A 20,060-nucleotide genomic window follows, 5' to 3' on the forward strand; every position below is an offset into this window, starting at 1 on the left:
TTCTCTCAGTACAAAACAAGGTGATAGCTAACTGATCTAAAAATGCTGCTATAGTTAAACAATTTGCTTTCTCATGACATTTTCCAAATTTAGATTACTTAGCAGGGCATCTAAGCTTTCTGCTCTCCGTTGCCATTGTGAGGTCCCACGTACTCTTACCCTTCCAGAAGGCACAGGACAGGCGCTGACTTTTGTACCAAACTGTGGCTACATACTGCAGCATACCAGTAAACTGAAGAAAATGTAGGGGGGACACCCCTGTGCCTAAGCTTTGTTCCCATTTACATTTTCATTCACCTTGGGGTGCAGGAAGATGGGAATAGTTTCCCTAAAACTTTGGCCATAGAAATCAAAGAAATTATCCCAATTCTGTGCGAAATCAAAAGTAAAGTCTTCTCAGCTGCTGCAACAGACAGTTCAACACCTAGGGATGTTCTCAGTAACTCAGGGTTGCAGACAACTGCTCTGCGCTGAATCAGTAGTTCCAGCCCAAACACCTTATTCCTGTGTTGTCTGTATAGCCCCTTTACTTCTGAGTTGAGGGACGAACTGGGGTACGAGTGCAAGGAGCAGCTTGTCTGCAGTAGATGCTACACCCATTTCTGCAGAAAGCCTGCTCCATGGGGCGTTTCTCCAGCTCTCCTTTAAAATCCCATTTCGCCCTCTCAGAATGGAGCCAGGAAGAGGCTCTGGCTGCTGCTCCTGCCCTTTCCCATGAACCCAGGCGGCGGAGATGGTCAAGCCGGATGTAGGTACCATGGCAAAATAAGAAATAAAGGGAGAAAGTCTCCATAAATCAAGTTTAAAGCTTTATGCAGCCATTCTGGTTAAACACAGTGGCTTGCTTTCAAAAAATTCCATATGTTCGTATCTGCCTGGGTAACATGACTTTGCTACTTGCCTAGATGGTTTAAAAATTCTTTTATGTGCAGAAGCTTCCTTTCTATCAGAGGCATGGACAGCCTACTAGCAATAAGGTTGTTTTTCTTAGCTACCTTTTTTTTTTTTTAATACTTCAGACACTAGGACTGTAGATCACAGGTTGAAAACACTGCCTTTGACCAAACTAAGGACAGTATTTGGAATACTACCAATGCCAAAATATCACACCATAATGGCAAAGGTAATGAAAAATTAAGACGCTTTGTAAGGTAACAACTGTGCTTTTTCCCAAGCTAACTTTCATGTATGAAAATATGAGTTGAAGGGGCTGCTAGAACATTACCTGCAATAAGGAGCGACTCCATTCTTGGAGGTGGCTGCGGTGGTTTAAAAAGTTTATTGATGTCCTCCTCAGGAAGAGGGGCTTCTCCTCGGCTTTGACGCTGTATATTTTCTTGCTGACGTCTCTGCTGGTACTGAAAATAAACCAACAGAAACAGAATGCAACAAGACTTCCAAAGCAGAAAAAAAGTTTTTCTTTTCAGATGCTCTTTACCTAACCAGCAAGTATGTCTTAAAAATTATACTTATTCTGTGCAATTCAGTTTATTTCAAATAACACAAATGCAATTCACGGTTTATTTCAATTCACTGGTAACAAGTGGTTCACCCCTCCCAAGTTGGCACCTTAAATAGGTGAGGCACTGGAAAATTATGTGGTACTGAGGTGGTGGGGTTAATTTTTAAAATTTTTTCATTAAATACTGTATCTGACGGAAAGAATACAGCCTCCCTCTCCCCACGCAAAAAAGGAAAACAAGGTTGGAATATGTAGGTATAAGCTGCTGTTACCTCAAATAGTTATACAAACCAGAAATACTCAATTTTATGCGAGTTAAAGGTCAAAACAATATTAATGTGAAAGGGGAAGAGAACTTGATTAAACAAGGTATTTTAAGCCAAAAAATATTAACTCTAAACTGAGAACAAAGTGGTGGCTGAAACAAAGCATAATGGTTCATTTCTCCATTCCAGTTATTCAGATATTCTACCACTTTGATGTCATTTCTTTGTGCGTTACCAGAGGACATACTAGAGTAGCAGTTTGTAGAAATTATTCTGCCATTAAAAAAAAAAGTATCAGACTTCTTTTCAGTGCTTCCTTTTCCCATGTAGATTACTCGAACTTTGTAAAAATTAAGGCAGACCATTTCATCAGCTACTGGATAAACATTTGTTTTTGCAGAAGTACATACATTCAAAAACACGTATGTGAGATTTCATACTGTCTGTCACAACCAGGAATTAGTTGTAAGGTTTGTCCATGGAAGCCCTCACATTCAATGCAAAAAAATATTTAAAATAAACAGGCCAAAGAGTACAGGGTGTTTTCTCTCACTTACTTAAATGTATCTGTGCATCAGAGTCTGAAAACAGTTCATACTTGGTGGCATACTCAAATTAAGTAATTTTTTTTCCAGTAGTAGTGACAAATACATGTTTTTGGACAATGTTAAAAATAAAATCTTAAATGCCCATATTTGTATGTGAATTGCATGTAGTTTCTTCTTTCTTTGCATTACTCCATTCACTTCTCAGCAGTCTGCCTATTATTCTCTATTGAAATGGCTTGGTCTTAATCACAATTGCTCCATTTTAAAAATGAAGTTAAGACCACTAACTATGCTGCAATAAGCCACTACTAAAGCAGCTATAGTTAGTAAAGAAATGAAGTGAGACACCATGGAACCTACTTTGCTCTGCTTTTCAAAATAAATAGATCCCCTTGTTATTAACAAAAACCTTTGAAGTGGATGCCATCTTTCTATTCAAATTAGGCAGTAAAGGAAAATAAATGTTCTGAAGATAACACACATGAAGCTTCTACGTCCTCAGGAATTACAAAGCCAGGAGAGACCACTGATCATGTACTGCTTCCCTAAAGTACTTGCTATTAAAGCTACACTTCAGTGAAAAAAGCCAATTTTGATTTTAAAATAGTCAGTGATGAAGCATTTCACATGAACCACAGGTGCTCTTTTTAATAATTAGCTACTTTGTGTGGCAATACCTGCAATATTTTATCTTTAAAGTGGCCTGGCCCATTTTCAGTTGGCCGATATTGAATCTTGTCTGCTAGATTAAAGAGTTCAAATTTATTTTTCATGCAGGTACTTCTTGAGTAAGCAAGTCACTCGTTAACTTAATTTATCATGTGAAGTGAATTGCGTTCACTAAGATCTGCTTTCCAGGCTTTTAAATCACTCATAGTGCTTTTTTCCAATTTACCAGCATTCTTCTATAATTAGACACAGTATTGCTTTATCAAATGCAGCAACAGCAAATAAAGTAATACTGTCTCCAAATCACAGAATGGTTGAGGTTGGAATGGACCTCTGGAGGTCACCTTGTCCAAATCTTCTGCTCAAGCAGGGCCAGCTAGAGCTTGTCTCCATACTCAGTATTCTCTAATCAGACTGTTTTGGATTTTAAAGAGGCCCTTTGGCATCAGGAATTAAAAGTCAGCATCACCTAATCCGTATCATTATCTGCTGATACAAAACATGACTAAAATGTCATTTCCAATCAGATAACAGTCTGCTATCTTTTAAATATGGACTATGTTTCTTTATTTCTAGATGCATGGCTACATGTGATGGTATTAAAACACAGTTTTTTCTGGAAAAATCCACTTGTAGTTTCAGCTCTTTCATTTCGTTTACTAAACCTCTAATCCCTGTGTCCACAGCATATTTATCAATGATTTTGGTTTACCATAAATCACTAACAAACACATAAAATAGCAAAGAAAGACCAATCCACACTACATGTCAGCAGAAGTGAATCCATTTGATAATTCCCCACTGACCATCACATTTCATAAATCTACTTAATGGATATGTTTCTGTAAGAATTTTATCTTGCTTAGATCCAGATTCATCTGTCTTAGATAACACCACCCAAACCATATTTTGTAGAAAAAAATCCTCTCATTCAGGTTTCCCATGTTACCAACCTGGTGTTTCTGCTGCTGCTGTTTGCTTACATTCCTCAGGTAGGTATTGTATTTAACGATGTCCTGGCTCATCTCATCCACTCTGTCCATCAGCAGCTGCAGACTCTTCCCTAGGTGATTACTGAAATACAGGAAACATTCATGAAAGATTGAATTTATTAAAAAAAAAAAAAAAAAATCTATATTTAAGATTTTAAATTCATTTCAAGTCACTTGATCAGCATTTCTGCACTAATGGCACAGTTTTAAGTTCCTGGTTATCTTTGTTCATATTTTTATTTGATGATACTTTACATGGCATCTCCTCCTCTAGCATCTTTGCCACATTGCAAATACCATATTTAAGTGTTCTGGTCCTTGCAGTGAACCTCGTGGTTATGAAAAAACAATGCCTTGCATGAATTTACTGCTATTACAGATGCAGGTCAAACATTTAAAAGAAAAAAGTCTGATGCTTTTGTGACATGCAACCCTGAACAACGTTCCAGGAGATGTGTTGAAAGAGCTTGGTTTCAAGTTACTGCTAGCTTTTTCATGAACATTTAACTATCCCTCTGCAGGGATACTTCAGAACTCCATCTCATTAACCAGCCTATCAAACCATGCCTGGAAGTTCACCAGACATCACTTGATCTTCGCTGTTGAGAGAGAGTGTTGCGTCCAGTCCAGCCAGCCCCACATTCCATACCATAGGCAACATGGAAGCAGCTAGGCTGGGCGCGTCCAGTTCCAGTTATGCGATCTACTGCCTTGGCCAGACAAATGCAGTCTGTTAAACAACTCTTATTGTAACCATTTTTAGCAATGGATTCAGTATTTTGCAGGAATGTTCAACTTAAGGTATAGCTTCCAAGTTAAAGTTTTGGAAGTTTTTAGGTTGCTGCCCATGGAGACAGTATTCATCCTAAATTGTGTTTATAGGCTAGTGCAGTAAAAGAAGGATACTTACTGCTCGCTATTGATCCCTTTGATCAGAAGCTAGTTTGTTGGCTCTGATCTAAGCCTTACCCAGTCCTACTTGGCGGAAGACCAATGACTCAAAAAGCTAAACTCCATCCTTCTCCTCCTCAACTGAAACCCACTACTATGCATGAGAGTTTCCTTCAGATAAAAAGCTTGGTGCACTTCTATGTCGGAATCATATCCTTCAGTCACTGCTTCTCCGTGTTATCTGAGATTCTTTCTGCCTTTTACAATGCATTCCCACTATCCTACAGCCTATGGCCTGGGGAAACTAACTGGAACAGACAGGCATAAAGTGAAAAGGGTAATACTATGCACATCCCTTTTTAAGTGTAAATTATTCCCCAAATCCATAGAACTCACAGCTGGAGACAGAAGCTGGTAATATACTGAGGCACTAGAGGATACCTACTGAGAATGTAGCTAAAGACACCCTTATCTCTGAGTACTAGGAAAGCTATTTCACTAGCTGAGCTGCCTGCTCACTGAACAAAAGGCTGTATCAGTAACTTCAGACCACAATTTATTTACAAGCCAGAGTTTTAAATCTCCGTTGCATACAGGGGCAGATGGTGAGGAGGACTTCAGCTACACAGCAGCAAGAAAGGCGCCACTATAATAATTATTTTTAAACTTCTTGGGGTTTTTTTGGTTGAACATTTCAAGCACATGATTTTTAGAACTGTGGAATATTGCCATGGCTAGGGGTGTGCATATTTTCAGGTTTTTATAGAGTTTATATTATACAGAGTTAGTGTTAGAACTGGATATTATCAGAAATGCCTATGTAGGTACACACTAATAGCCTTGTAGCGTATGTGGACATCGGGAATACATAATTATTTTACAGATAGTGTCCATATGAAATATAGCTGGTTACAAAGAATGATTTTATGTGAATCTCTTTGGGACCAGCTTAGTAGAGCAGAATACAGAAACAGAGAGTTATTGTTAGAAGTTGCAGTAATATAGTGTTTTCTCTCATTGCCAGGGAAACAAAAAGCTAAAAACAGATAACTTAAACAGATGTGAACTGAGACATGAAGTGATAAGTATGCTGCAAATATAGGACCAGCTTTTCCCTCAGTTCTCATGTGGCTGATACCCTTTTTTGCTCCTTCTCTTACAAAAAAAAAAACCAGAAAGACCAATGGGAAGTAATTTGTAAAAATGTATATATACAATGTTTAAGCAAGTTTTATTCAGCTTGAAATTTATTCTGATGAGATTTAGGAAGTTAAACCACATTGCTCCAGCCCGTAAGACTCATCATAGTTACTTACCGCAAAGGCTCTTTTAGGCACCTCCTTACCTTGTGCACTCCCCTACAGCAGATCTCAAAGATCAAACTGCTAGGTACACCTAAATGTCCCCTATGTGACAATGCAACTAAAAAAATTAAAAATAAAAAAAATATTTAGAAAAAGGGAAGGGGGGAGGTGCCAGTAAATGCTGCTCACATCCCCATCAAGACTCACTTTCCTACAAGGCTCTATGATAGTCAAATGTAGACAACATGGAGCTCAACACTTGCACTTGGTCCGAGGGCATCAGTAATAAAGAAACTACATTTTCAATGTCAGCTGATTCAGTGAAAGAGTCAATTAAGAGTTTACATTTAGATTAGCGAGTAGTGTAGACCAACAAGGAAGAGATCTATAAAGCAAAAAACTGGTGCTGAGAAACTAATGTCCACACTACATGGGTTTCAGGGGGGTTTCTTGTCACTAGTTCTGACATGGTCCAGTGATCTGAAAGCCCATTAGTGGCTGAAGCACAGTAGGTATCCTCCTAAAGCCTATTTTCAGTTTAGTTTCATCTGAAACAAGTCAGGTCTGAGACCACCCGGTGGTAATGATCTGAGCACACTCTTGAACTGAACTAAAAGACATAGCTCCACCTTAAGATGGCACCAGGAGACCACCACACCTCAGGTATCAGTGAATCTAACGTGGGAGAAAAATATCAGCTGCAGAACTGCTATCATACTAAGCATCAGAAAGTCCACACATGGGGACTGTGCTCTTTTTTGGGGAGATATATAGATAATAAGAGGGGAAAAAACAGAATGGAGTTTCTCCTGCAGTTAAGACAGCCAAAAAACCATGTCATGTGGATTCTTACACATCTAATGAAGAAATAATCTAATGTGAGAGCACTCCACCAGAATTGTTTAGAATCACTCACCTGTAGTGAGTGACCTGTAAAACTTCCAGAAACGTATCATTTGAGACTTATCTGGGTAGCTTGGATGACAATCAAAAATGCCAAAAAAATGGACAAACACATGCAAACTGTCAAAGGGAAACTGTCAAAGTCTGTTTAGAAAAAAAACAAACTAGAAAGCATAGCCTGCAAAGCAGTTTCTCGTGCTGTGCATTTTTGCTGTAACAGCCTTATACTTGATGGGGTATGGGGTATAATCCTTCACCCAAAAGGGCAGATACTTCCAATTCCTTGTTTAACAGTTATCAGATACAAAGGTCAAATAATTCTGAGGGTGAGAAGTAGAAACCTGTGAACAGAGCAGTCTAATCTGCAGATAACAGTCATGGTCCTTTCTGTCTTGTTCTTGCCACTGGTGAGCCTTGCATTTGGCAGTGTCATGGTCTAGCATCCACAAAAGAAAGCAACAACTATACATTAACTAAACTCACGGATCACTCACTACATGAAGGCAACCTGTTAGGGTACAGATCTGGCTAAGAGACCTGAATGCAAGCCTCTCTCTTCCTGAGGGAATGCTCATACCACTAGAGCCTCCCTTTAAGGAGAGCAAAGGTGCAGCTTGCTGTTGCCAGCAAAGCCAGTTTAAGAGGTTCCAGCATCAGCACCTTCCTGCCACTCCCCCCCTTTGCCCTGGGATTACAGCACGCTCAGCTGTACCGTTTCAGCTGTTTGTGTGGGCACACTTCAAACTCTTTCAGTGAAATAGTCGACTATAAATGCAAAAACATCCTCAGATGGGTTTTTTGGGGGTTTTTTTTGGTGGGGTTTTTTTGGGGTGTTTTTTTTTTTAGGGAGACTGAGGGAAAGGCTGGAAGGGAAGAGTGAGAGCCTGACTTTTTCCACCAGACTATTCCACAAAGCTATTTGTACAGCCATATTCTGAAACAGATGAGGGAATAAAAATCTTTGAGGGTGGGAGGGGTGTAGAGATGAAATGGGGGTAGTGGGGAGGAATGATGCAAGCAGCTGGGGCTGGAACCTCAAACTGGCTCCACTTCTGTAGGATTCATAATGGGGAACTACACATGAAGCCCACATTTACTTCAGCATCTTTAATCAGGAAAGGACTCCAGACACACACTCACTAAAGGTCTGAAACACCCAAAATACAGCCTCGAGTCAGACACCAAAGCTTCAAAGACAGGCAGCAATTCACATCGTTCTTAGTTTCCTGTGTCCTGCTCAGTAGTTTTAACTGTCTCTACACACAGCTCACGGGCCTCAGCTTGCACTTTTGGAGAAGCCCACCTACCTGCGCTGGCCCAGGAGGGAGCAGAAATGCCCAGCCTCCAAGATCTAAATCACCGTGCTGTATCCAGGCACCTAATTTGGGGGTATAACAATTCTGAAGCTGGAGGTGTCCAAAAAAGATGGTCCCCTAAACTTGCCTACATTTGCCATGAATGGACACGCTCATTTATTTCATTTTATTTTTTATTTTGCTTGCACCCTGGCTTGATGAAGATGAGAACAGGGAGCAGCAGGAGAAGTATAAGAAAATGCTGTATCTGCTGCTTGGTTTTTCCACTTCCCATCAGCTCCACTGAGGCCCCTCTCAGAGTCAGTGTTTTTCAGGAAAGGTGCATTTCTCCTCCTGGTGGGAACAGCTTTGAGTGGATTAGAGATATACTGCTGGGCAAAGCACACCTTCTTGATTAAATATTTCTAAGGAACGTTCCCACTGCTTAGCAGAACTTGTTTACATCTCAGTATTTCAGCCCAAGTTTAACCTGTGCTCTTTTTAAGAGGATTTTGTTTGAATGAGATATGTAAGTCAGGAGTCTTCAGCTCCATTCCCTTTTCTACTCTGACTTTGATGTGTGCCTTTGGGCAACACATTTACCCTCTCTGTGTCAGCTTCCCCCAACTGCAAATTAGAGATTTTCATAATTATCTTAATAATCCGTTAAGCACATTGAGATTTCTGAATAAGCAGTACAGTGTATAAAGGTTAATATTGTTTTCAAAAGCCAAAGTAACCCTCCTTATGTCACTTCTGCAAAAATACTGCATCTGATGTTTGAAAAATATATCTGCCAAGTAGATGTTACTGCAGTAAATGTTCAGCACATGTTTGCTTGTACTGACGCACACTATTAGAAAAATTGCTTGAGACAAATTGAGATATTATAGAACAACCCTATTATGAAGCTAGACCACAAAAAAGCTTTTTTTAATTTAAACTAGATCATCAATAGAATAGGGAAGAGATGGATGAGAATGGGAAAGTTGGTTGTAATTATTTCTCTGAAGATCTGGAACATTATCTGACAGGATTTTACTTCTTGAGTCTCTATCAAAAGACTGGCAGTACTCCAAGGTCTTCAAGACATTTTGGTCCTTAAGGGTAGCAGGAGGATAACAGTTTGAGCAAAAGGCCTTTACTTGCTATTACTTGCTAGACTTGTGCTATTCTGCCTTCAACTTCTTTCCCTAGAATATTCCAGTCAATTCAGATTTCACAAGAGAAACACAAATATATGCCCCAAAAAGTAAACTACTCTATACAATTATCACAAATGTACTTCAAAAGGAGAAAGATATTAAGGTGCAAAGTACCTCGAATAGGTACAGCTTCAAACTCAGACAAGGTGGGTGGCTGAACATGTTGAGAATCTTGATGAAACAAACTCTCCAGAGGAGAGCAACTACGGGTAAATAATTTCATTGCCAAAACCATTGCTTCAGAAGATTAAAAAAGGTTCGGGGATGCTCCCAGAGGACCAAAAAAAACCCCCCCAAAAGCCCACCCCCACCCGCCCAAAAAAGTAGCCTTAAAGTTACTGCCAACTAGTTCTACAACAGTAAAGTTAAGTGAGGAGGATATGCACCAAAAATAAAAGTAGATACCTTAAATGTTTTAGCCACGACTATTCAAAGACAAAAATAAGGAAATGCAAAGTAAAAATAAAACTCCGGAACAGTGGGGGTTTGAACTCCCCTACTTCAGGCAATATATTCTTTTGACAGAGAAATCTTCATAGTTGAATTCAAGTAAAAACTAGTTAAATATTTCAGCAGGCAGTATAAGTCACCCTACCTTGAATAAGCAAGCATTAAAATGTTTTAATTTGCCAGCTGCTGAGTTATACCAATGTAAGATATCACTGAATGTAACCTTCCTGGTAACTAAAAGCAGCTACCAAATTTAAAAAAACCCACACCAAACAACAAAAAAAAAAAACCCAAAAACAAACCACATACAAAAACCTCCAAATAAACCCATTGGGGTAATTTCCAAAACTTTGTCTCCTTCAAACCAAACTAAGCACCTTAAGTTCTTCAAATAGACCAAGTGAGCCAGAAGAATGCTGCCAGGAAGGTCAGTTCAGGAGACATAGTTCAGAAATACCTCTGAAAACTGATGAATCTGTTGAATTAATTCCCCATTAGTGGGAAATTCTAGACTTCAATAAGCTCAAGAAATTGCTGCGAGTATATAGGATAGCAACCAGTTAAGTTTAAAGAAACACCCTTAGTTGAAAAGGTACATTTAACCAGGATTATCAAGAATCCAGTTCCACCTGTGTCATCATCAAGAACAGCAACGCACTGCTCCAAGAAAACACCCATTGAAAAGAAACTTTGATTCACTAAGAAAAAAGTTGCCCCTTTTTTTTTCCTGTTGTGAAGGACTCCCAAACACAAATGATAGTTTCCTTTTTCTTTTGGGCTCATGTCTTTCTTGTTCACTTCTCATCCCGTTTACTGATATGAGGACCAACACAAAAGCCTACCTTGAACCAGGCTAGTAACACCGTCATTCCAGAAAGGAAATTAATTTGTACAGTTCCTATCTTTTACCTTGAGTCAGGGCAGTGGTATGTAACTCTTACTACGCAAGACGTAAAGCTGATGAAAAACTCCAACTGTGGTTTGTGATCTGTTCAAATTAATTTCCATTTCGAGAACTGTATCGCATGACTAAGTGCTGGGCAATCCCAACCCTTTCTACAGGAGCAAACCCACAGAAACAATCAAGGACAATGCTGTCAGGTCACCTGGAAACCTGCTGTATCTTCAGCACAGTTCTCCTTTTCACAGTAAAGTGGTAGAGCTCATGAGGAATCACCGTCACCATCTACATCCAGTGCCCACCCTCTCCTCAGATGGTAAAAGCTTTGTGATCTTTGACCAAGGAAAGAGCCTGACAGAAAGCCTGCAAAGTCAAGCAGACTGAACATCTCGGCAAAAATTCTTCACTTCATTAATTCCAAGGTGCAAAGTCACAACTTTACAGGACAAAATTATTGACTAAGTATCTCTTGTGTCATCTGTAAATTCCCTGGCACAGTTCAACCCTATACCTGTTCTCTCTTGACCGATTTCTCTAACGGTTATCAGATCCTTCAATACTGCCACATAAGCTCAAGTAAAGAAAACAGAGTGGAAAATTTCTGCTAAGTCAGGCAACATATGGACCGTTAGCAATATGGAACCATTAACAATAGCCCTACACCATGGCGGGGCAGGGTGGGGGCAGGGGGAGGAAGCAGGAAAACGGGAAAAGAAACGAGGCCGCTAGTATTCAGCTAACTCAGTTGCCAGAGTCAGAGGGGATCAGAATCTTGGCAGACAATACCTTGACGTAAAAAGAATGTGTTACAGCCCAAAAGCCTATTAGTGAATACAACCCAGTTTCCACAAGCAACAAGATACTGCATCATTTTGTGTATCTGGTTATTTTGGTCAGCCCCGTAATAATCCAATTAACTCTACTGTGTTGTGTAAGATTTTAAGCACCACCAAATTTCTGATCGTACTGCTAGAGGTCATGCCTACTTTGTTAACATAAACGTATTTTCAGGCCAAAGTGCTACAAATCCAAAAAGTTATTCTTAAAGTTATGAGAAGATCATTCTAGAAACTCTTAAACAATTTCTGACATGAATGTTGGCTGTCGTGACAATCAGTCTGAGCATTTTTGCCAGTTTCTCAGATAGAGGCTTTATAATTTTATTTTCAAATGCATCCTGCTACCAAAGTAGAACAAATGCCATTTATTTTTTATTAAAATAATTTATAGAATTACTTAAGGAATATTTAACAAAACCATTTATTATTTCCAGATCTATTTGCCTGAATTTCTGAATGCCAGTATTTTCTTGAAGAAATATACACTGCTGAAAAGATTATACACTTCAAGCAGTACAGGTATATGCAGATTACGGACTGAATTTAGTCCTTGAATCTAATGCTGTAGTTTTACCATGCAGTTTTTCCTTCAGCAAAAGAACATGAAGGGTAAAGTCTTAACCCCATTAAAACTCAAGGCAAAGCTTCCATGGACTATAATGAGACTGGGATTTCACCCAAGGTGTTAAACTGTGGTTTGGGAAAGCGAATAAAAATACATCCATTACTGTAACAAGTACTTACCTGCTAGCCAGACTGAGCAATTCATGTCTATCGGCTACTGCGGATTTCTTTTCCAGTTCCCACAACATCACATTGATCAGGTATGAATTCTTAATTACAATAGGCACTTCTTCAAACATGTTTTCATAAGCAATATTTGCTTTTTTCAAGCTGTGAAAAAGTTTAAAAATACTTATTAATATAACCAGATAGTCTCTTGCTCTTTTTGTTGAATTGTTGCTCCAACAACAATTCGCAATTTTCTAAAAACTCTTGATTTTCATAGTTCCACAATCAAACAAGAGTCAAGTTTTGCTAAGAGAGAATTTGCATGGCAAAACCTCACATTTACAAAGACTAGGAAAAGCTGCTCTAGGAGAAACTCTCAGAAGTCAAGCAGCCGCTTTGCTTGCTAATACATACATTGAAAAAGCTTCCAGCAAAAGACTATACTGACAGGATTAACTCTGCCCCTTCCAAAATATTTTACCGATTTCCCTGCCATCAGGGTTTGTTAGATAGAAGTGAACACTTAGTTACCACATGACACTGAAATACCTTTAAAATCATAACTACTACAATGAAAACTATTCAGTTATTGGGGAAATTGTTTAAAATTTTTACTGACCAAAAATTGGATTGACAAAATAGCATGTGTTTTGAATAATTAAATTCTATGGTGGATATTAAAATATAAATTTCCAGCGTTTTGGGTTGTTTTTTTTTTTTATTTTACAATATACATATAGAAACTATTGTTATTGCTTTATAATAAAGTAGACAGTAATACCTTTCATAAAATCTGGAAATAAAGGCATGATCTATAAGTTTCTACGGAAATATGTCCTTAACGTCTTTGTATGCATATTGGATTTTGGAATAAAAACTTTTGCTTTTTGTCCTCCTCCCCCTACCGCCACCCCCACCCTGTTTTTTTGACTAAGCACAGATTTGTTTTTTCATCATGTATATGTTATGTTTAGAAGCAAGCAATGAAATGATTCAGGTTTTCCCCAACGAAGAAAGTTTAACAAGTGCTTGTGCTTTTGCCGTTGAACACCAAACTATTTGAGCAAAAAGGTGACAGCTAAGGCCTACATCTATTACAAGCAGCTATCTTTTGAAACAGAGTAATTATCCTACTTTACTCCAGAAGATTGTGTCCACATGGGGGAGTTAATTTGGAATAAATACAGAACAGCCACTCCAGAATACCTGTTCAACTTTCCTTCTGGAAAAAAAGAGTTTGAAGACAGACCAACAATTTCCCCTTCTCCATTTCTTTTTTTTATATTTTTGACTCAGCTCCCAGATACAGCTATCTTCACCATGGTCAGCCCACTGACCATCTCCAAAATCTGTTCAAGTTCCACCACTTCAGCCCTCATTTAGATGTCCAAAGACAGACTTCCATGCCTTCTCAGCCCGCTGTATCAGTGCATGTCTATCACTCCCCATATATCCTGTTTCCCCAGAACACACTATTACATGCGATTTTAAAATACAGCATTTCATCATCCTGTGTATCCTTCTGCCTCCCAAATAATCCAGCAAAACCTATGAGAAAACATTCTTTTAAGTTACTTACGCTTCTGGAGAGAAGTCTTTTTCTTTGCAAACTTCCATCAGTTTGGGAGTCAGCCTATATGCCTTCAGTGACAAAGACCCTTGGGCAGTCTTAATGGGATCTATAATTAAAAATGGAGGAAGTGTATTATTACTAACCCCAGATCGCCTTTTTTTAAAAAAAAATAAAAAAATCTGAATGACATAAACAGGCGGAAAATAACTAAGTAGTCCTATTAAAAAAAATTAAGAGAACCAACACAGAAAAGACACTACAGCAGAAGTAAACCTATTGTACTGAAATGTAAAATACATCCAACTATATACAGTGAAGCTAATTAATAAACTTAACTTGGAGAACATGGGGGGGGATCTAGACCTATTCTATTCACAACTTTATTTCCCCGTTAAAGGTCTAATTCACATTTTCTTTTCTTTCACATGAACTATCTACAGAACTTAGGTAAGAGCTATCTCATTTAAATAAAGATTTTTCCCTTCAGTCATTATGCAATAAATTAAAATATTCATTAAACTACATTTTATAAAAAAAAAAATCATAATTTTAGAGTAGCAATACGCTAATTCAGATCAAGTTGCCCTGCTGCTTCATGTATAACAATGTAACTGGTATATAAAAAGATTAGTTTTGCCTTGACATACTCCACTGAATTTAGGGGGAAATTTTCTAAACAAACTGTTACATTCCTAGGACAAAGAAGCTTAACACTTGCAGCATGATAACGGCTGAAGCATGCCAACATGGGAATAAAAGCTGTGTTAACATTCATGTTGTCTGAAACTTAACACAGTAAAACTTTTAGCAATCGGTGATAAAATGAAAACCAAAATAGACTGAAACAAGTGGAAAATTCATCAAGGTCTGATGATGCAATGTTTCCAGCCAATATAAGTATACTTTAACAACTTGTTCTTTACTGTAATCCAATTGTTAACATACTGAAACAATTTTGGGGCAGCTCATAAGATTGATCGTATTCATTAGTATTTTTTCTGACAGATACTCAGGACGTTACATTTACTTCTCAGCTGGAAACTATATGCAAGTCTGCCAGATATGGCAAACTGTGAGTGTTTGGGGAGGGGGAGGCTATAAAGCTGTTAAATTGCCTACGGTTCTGATACAGCACAGAACATCTGGTCTGGAGAGCTTGAGGAAACACCATTAAATAGGCAGAAAAGAAAAAAATCTTTGTGCTAAGAAACAGTCCAGGTTTTGTATGCTTCTGTCAGAGGTATAAAAAAAACTTGGCAATTCGTGCGATGATTGGTCAGTCACGTACAGAGCCAGACACGCTAGCAAGCGGGGTTTGTTAGACATCTGGTCGGGTTCCACCAGCCCCTTCGACGAGGGAGGGGAGATGAAGGAATAAAAATGAAGCAGCTACTCCAGCATTCCAAAACGTACACATCAGGGCTCTGATAGCAAGAAAAATAAACAGAAAGAAGGAAACCCTGTCTAGACTTAGCTGCTGCTGAGGCTGCCGTAGACACAGGGTTGGTATTTACTCGAAAAGGCCTGCCAGGCTACTCTTACAGGCAAAAGACAGAATACAAAAATAGTAGTAATAATATTAAGAGGGGAAAAGAATAATAAAGGAAACCTCATACTAACCGTAAATGAGAACTACAGACTCCTCAATTGCGTGCTGGTAACTGAACTGGGAGTCCAGGAGGGCACGAGTGACAAAAGAGCCATAGTATGTGGACTGGTACCAGCCAACGTGAAGATGATCAATGTTTACGTGGCGAAGGCTTCGCATCATTTCCATCTGGTATTGAACTACGTTTTAAAAAAAAGTACGTTTAAAAAGTAAACTTACACAATCTGTACTATTTCAAGAGAGAGCTTGGTTTTCAATGAGTAAAACTGTGTTTTATTTTATTTTCATTTTTGCAACTGCATAAAAGTTTGTTTATTCACTGCTGGACTGTCTTCATTAAAATCCAGAGCTTCCTCAGAGAATGAGAGTAAGACTAGCCTGAGTAAGCAGACTTTTTCCAGCTGCAATTAATTGCCAAAGTGATCAACAAACTGTTACATGTCATTTACAGTCTGTATTACCTTGCTCATTCATTAAAAAAGAATTCTGATACTGGGTTTCAATTAAGCAATAACATTTTACTATTTACTAACAAAGGAATATTGTGATTTAAGTGAAAATACTGTCAGGAATTAGATAACTTTTGGAATCAAAAGGAGAATTATTTAATGAGTATATGAAAGAGAAAATAACCTATTTATGCCTTTTTCACAACACAGAAATACATTTTCAGTATTAGCATTTGGGGGACCAACTATAGCTGTCAAATAGTTTTGACTGCATGTATCTTTAAATTTTCAACACTGTTTCTTCATTTTAGTTATATATAAATGCATATGTACGTATATATTATACATAATACACACACATTTATATACAGTAAGTTACCTTAGACAGTAGAGAGCGGTTTTTTTCAGGTTTGTTTTTTTTGTGGGTTTTTGTTGTTTGGGGTTTTTTTGTTTTGTTTTTTAACACCAACAGCTGTAATGTTTCATTGCACCAACAAATAAATTCTGTTTCTACTAAATGCCTCATTCAAGCAGATGGAACAGAATTGTATTCAGGAATGCTTAACATAGTCCCATCGAGCAGATCAACACACCTTATCATTTATCAGATCTATTAAACAGACAAGACACTGTGCCTGCTGGTTAAATTTAAGGAAACAGAGATTTCAGTGTGATTATCAGATGAACCAATACTCACAGCCAACTGATAGGAAAACAAATGCAATAATATAACACAATACTGAAGTTTTGTCTATAGCTGCAAAATTTACAAAGATAAAAAACAACCTCCTCCTATGTATTTATTTCTGTTAATTTTTTTCAAGGCTTCTCCTTGCACAGATGAAAATATGATACTTATAAAACAAAGCAACATAAATTAATTAGAGAACAGAATGTGCTATGTTTTCAGATCCCACTTCATATCCTTTCAAGAGAAAAAAAAAAATCTTTAAAGATATTCTTTAAAGATATGAGGAAACATTTTTCAAGATTGGACAAATATTTTTCCAACTTATCACCCTTAGAGCACAAACTTCATGCTGCAGTCTGCTGGCCCTTTTCATTAAACTAACATATCTTGCTAACTGTATTTTTAAAGTAATCTACGTACGCTTATATAAGCCCTTGCAGACTTTTTCCATCAGCATATGTTGGTGCTTGCATTCTATTTCATAATATCTTAGTATAATTTACTTGCAATTTGTGTTTCAGCCAGAAAACCATGATAATACAGCACCCCAAACTAATACAGAAAAACCACCCAGGCTACAGACTGAAATCCCATCATACAGAGCAAGCAAAGAAAAGGCCTGCACCACTTGGCTGCCTCTAAACCAAGACAAATCTAAAGATGCCACTACACGCTCCAGGACAGACAGCTAAGTAGAACTGATCAAATGACTATTTCAAAATAAGTTTGAAAATCTTCCCCCTTGCCAGATCAAAATAAATTTTAATCCCACTTTCATTGCACAATTCCAGAAATACTGGCCAATTTCAAGCATACTCCTTACACAGCAGCCCCAATGCTTTAACCGGTAGCATCTCCAGGTTTCTCACAAAAGCAAAGCCAAGATCTATCTTGTCAAAGAAGCTCAGTCCATAAACTTAAAGGTTTTGTTGTTTGGTTTTTTTTTGGGGGGGGAAAGACATTAACTTTTTAAATTTCATGATTAAAACATAAAGAACACAGATCTCCCCTGGAACCAACTAAAAGACTCCTGCTGTGACCACGATTTTGAATTGAAAAAGCATATGACCCATTTATTAAATGTAGCTAGAATAAACTGTTTTGGTTAAAAGAATCTTTTCAGAGATATATCTGTGTGGAAAGCAAGTACGACTTGCTTTTGACATGATGTGCTACAACATGCTAAGACGTGAAATTATGGTTAGAACCTTTCTAGCCAAATGAAGTCATGAAAAGGAATAACTAGAAAGGGATTTTCAAAAGCAGCTAAAAGAGATAAAACATTTTTTGAGAATGAAGTTAACTGTGGGTTTTTAGATAGCTGAGCTAAACTGCTCCTTGCAGTGGCAATTCTCTTGTAATTGAGGATGCTGTCAAAGTAGAGGTGGTCATGCAATGATGGGAAGATACCTGTATACAGATTCCTATGAAATCATGTGGTTGACCCACTCAGATAATTTCTCCCTTAAAAGGTGTAATGTTAAAGAGAGGGAATACCCTAAGAAAACATCCAGATCTTTTACGAACCTAAAGAAAGGTATATCATCCTCTTAAAAGCATTCATCTGAAAGGCAACTGGTAACCAAGTTCCAGGACAACTTCTTTTCTTAAAGACAGTATAACCAGCAATATGTAACTGAACAGAAGTGTAAGCGATATCGTCTAGAAGAAAAAGGACTCGCTGAAAACCATCCAGATTTCAAGTCAGCAATTCCTCCTCTCATGACTGTTAGCAGTTAGATGATAATGAAGGCAATAGCAGAAAAATCTCAAAGAACCAATAAAGCATCAATAGCTAACATCTCTGCCTTGGGAAAACAACTGCAGAAATTAAAACATGATGCAGTCCCCACCAGGGAGAAATGGAAACTCTTTTAACCAAACATATATATTTTATAACATGTATTAGTAGCTAGATAGCTTCAACAAGCTGCCAACTTGCACAAATGGATAACAGCCCCCAAGTTGCTTTTGTTGATACCGTTACCACTGTTTCTTTACATCTTTTGCCCAATCTACAAAGCATCATCTTTTTACCTAGAAGTTCAGCACAGACTAGGCAAGAGCCCTCTCCTACCCAGTCCTCGGTCTGCTAGGACCTGGGACAGTCATGGACTACTTCTAACAAGGAGTTCACTGTTTCTAGTCACAGTCCTTCCCAAGCCACACTACAAAGGTGCCACTAAAAAATGCCCCTAAGTCTGAGGGGGCCCAGAAGCGAGTTGAGCAAGGAAAAGAGCAGGGGAACAAGCCAGACCAGGGTGCTTGCCCCCACTCCTTGCATTTAAATGCTGTACCTATGTTTTTAAGGAAATTATTTGTTAAGGAGTGTCCTTATGATGCGGAAAGCTAACAGTCATGCTTGCATTTCTCAGTGTGCTGCTTTGCATTGAGAACGCACAGCCTCTGTCTCCTGGGCCATCATGAATCTGCTGAGCACCTCTCTGGGGCGGACTTCTTCAGAACAGAAGATTCTCTTTTTTGTTATTATTTAAAAAAAAACATCCTTCCTCTAAAAGGGCAATTTTTCTGTTAGTTTGCAAACAAATGGGTGGGGATTAATGCAGCTAGAAAGTGTTACTATAATTTGTCTAAAGCAGAAGTGCAAAACCGTACAGTATGGGTGTTTTGCTTGAATATGACTGACTTGTGTGGATTTGTATTAACAAAATCCCTTGACTGAAAACAGTAAACCCTACTAAAGTAGTTTGGTGGGTATTTTTTTCCCCTGAATTCAGCTAAGTTTTAACAAACTAGTTGTAAAAGATTAAAGAAAATACTAAAATAATTTAAACACTTTTTCCTTTTCTAAAAAGTACTAGCAACATTAGAAACTTTATCTGGACTTCAACATATAGGAGGTATATCCTGTACCCTACCAATAAGAAAATAACATACCCCAAATTATATAACAAATCAGAGACAAGGCCAAGAACTGAACACTAATGTGATGACCCATTCAACACTGGGACAACTCAGACATGTTCTCTAAATACCTTAAAATATCCCCAAGTCAATAACTTCACTGTTTGAAAATCTGATTTAAGAACAGGACGAATCAACTAGTGCACTGGAAAAAAAAAAGTCCATGTGAATAATTTTAAAATTCAAAAAATCTAACACACTACAGAGTTTACAAACAACTGGCAAATTCACATCCTTCCTGAAGTAACAGCTTATTTCTAAAACACTTCCAAAACAAGTGTTCTTGTAGCAACCTGATACATGACGCAAGTTTATTTATCACTAAAACTGTATTATTTTCATTTCTTCATAAACGA

The 20,060-nt window shown here is 38.0% G+C and overlaps 1 protein-coding gene across 1 annotated transcript in view; it reads right to left on the minus strand.

The window, feature by feature from the left end:
• EIF3H (eukaryotic translation initiation factor 3 subunit H) overlaps positions 1-20,060 on the minus strand; it is an 87,516-nt gene that overhangs the window by 1,521 nt on the left and 65,935 nt on the right. The window contains exons 3-7 of the mRNA XM_049824858.1: positions 15,651-15,818; positions 14,037-14,136; positions 12,470-12,619; positions 3,899-4,019; positions 1,226-1,358 (exon numbers count right to left, since the gene is read on the minus strand). Of these exons, the coding sequence (XP_049680815.1) occupies positions 1,226-1,358; positions 3,899-4,019; positions 12,470-12,619; positions 14,037-14,136; positions 15,651-15,818 (672 nt within the window). The remainder of the gene's footprint in view (positions 1-1,225; positions 1,359-3,898; positions 4,020-12,469; positions 12,620-14,036; positions 14,137-15,650; positions 15,819-20,060) is intronic.

Source organism: Accipiter gentilis, chromosome 2 (assembly GCF_929443795.1).
Source record: "Accipiter gentilis chromosome 2, bAccGen1.1, whole genome shotgun sequence".
NCBI classification, from domain to species: Eukaryota; Metazoa; Chordata; class Aves; order Accipitriformes; family Accipitridae; genus Astur; species Astur gentilis.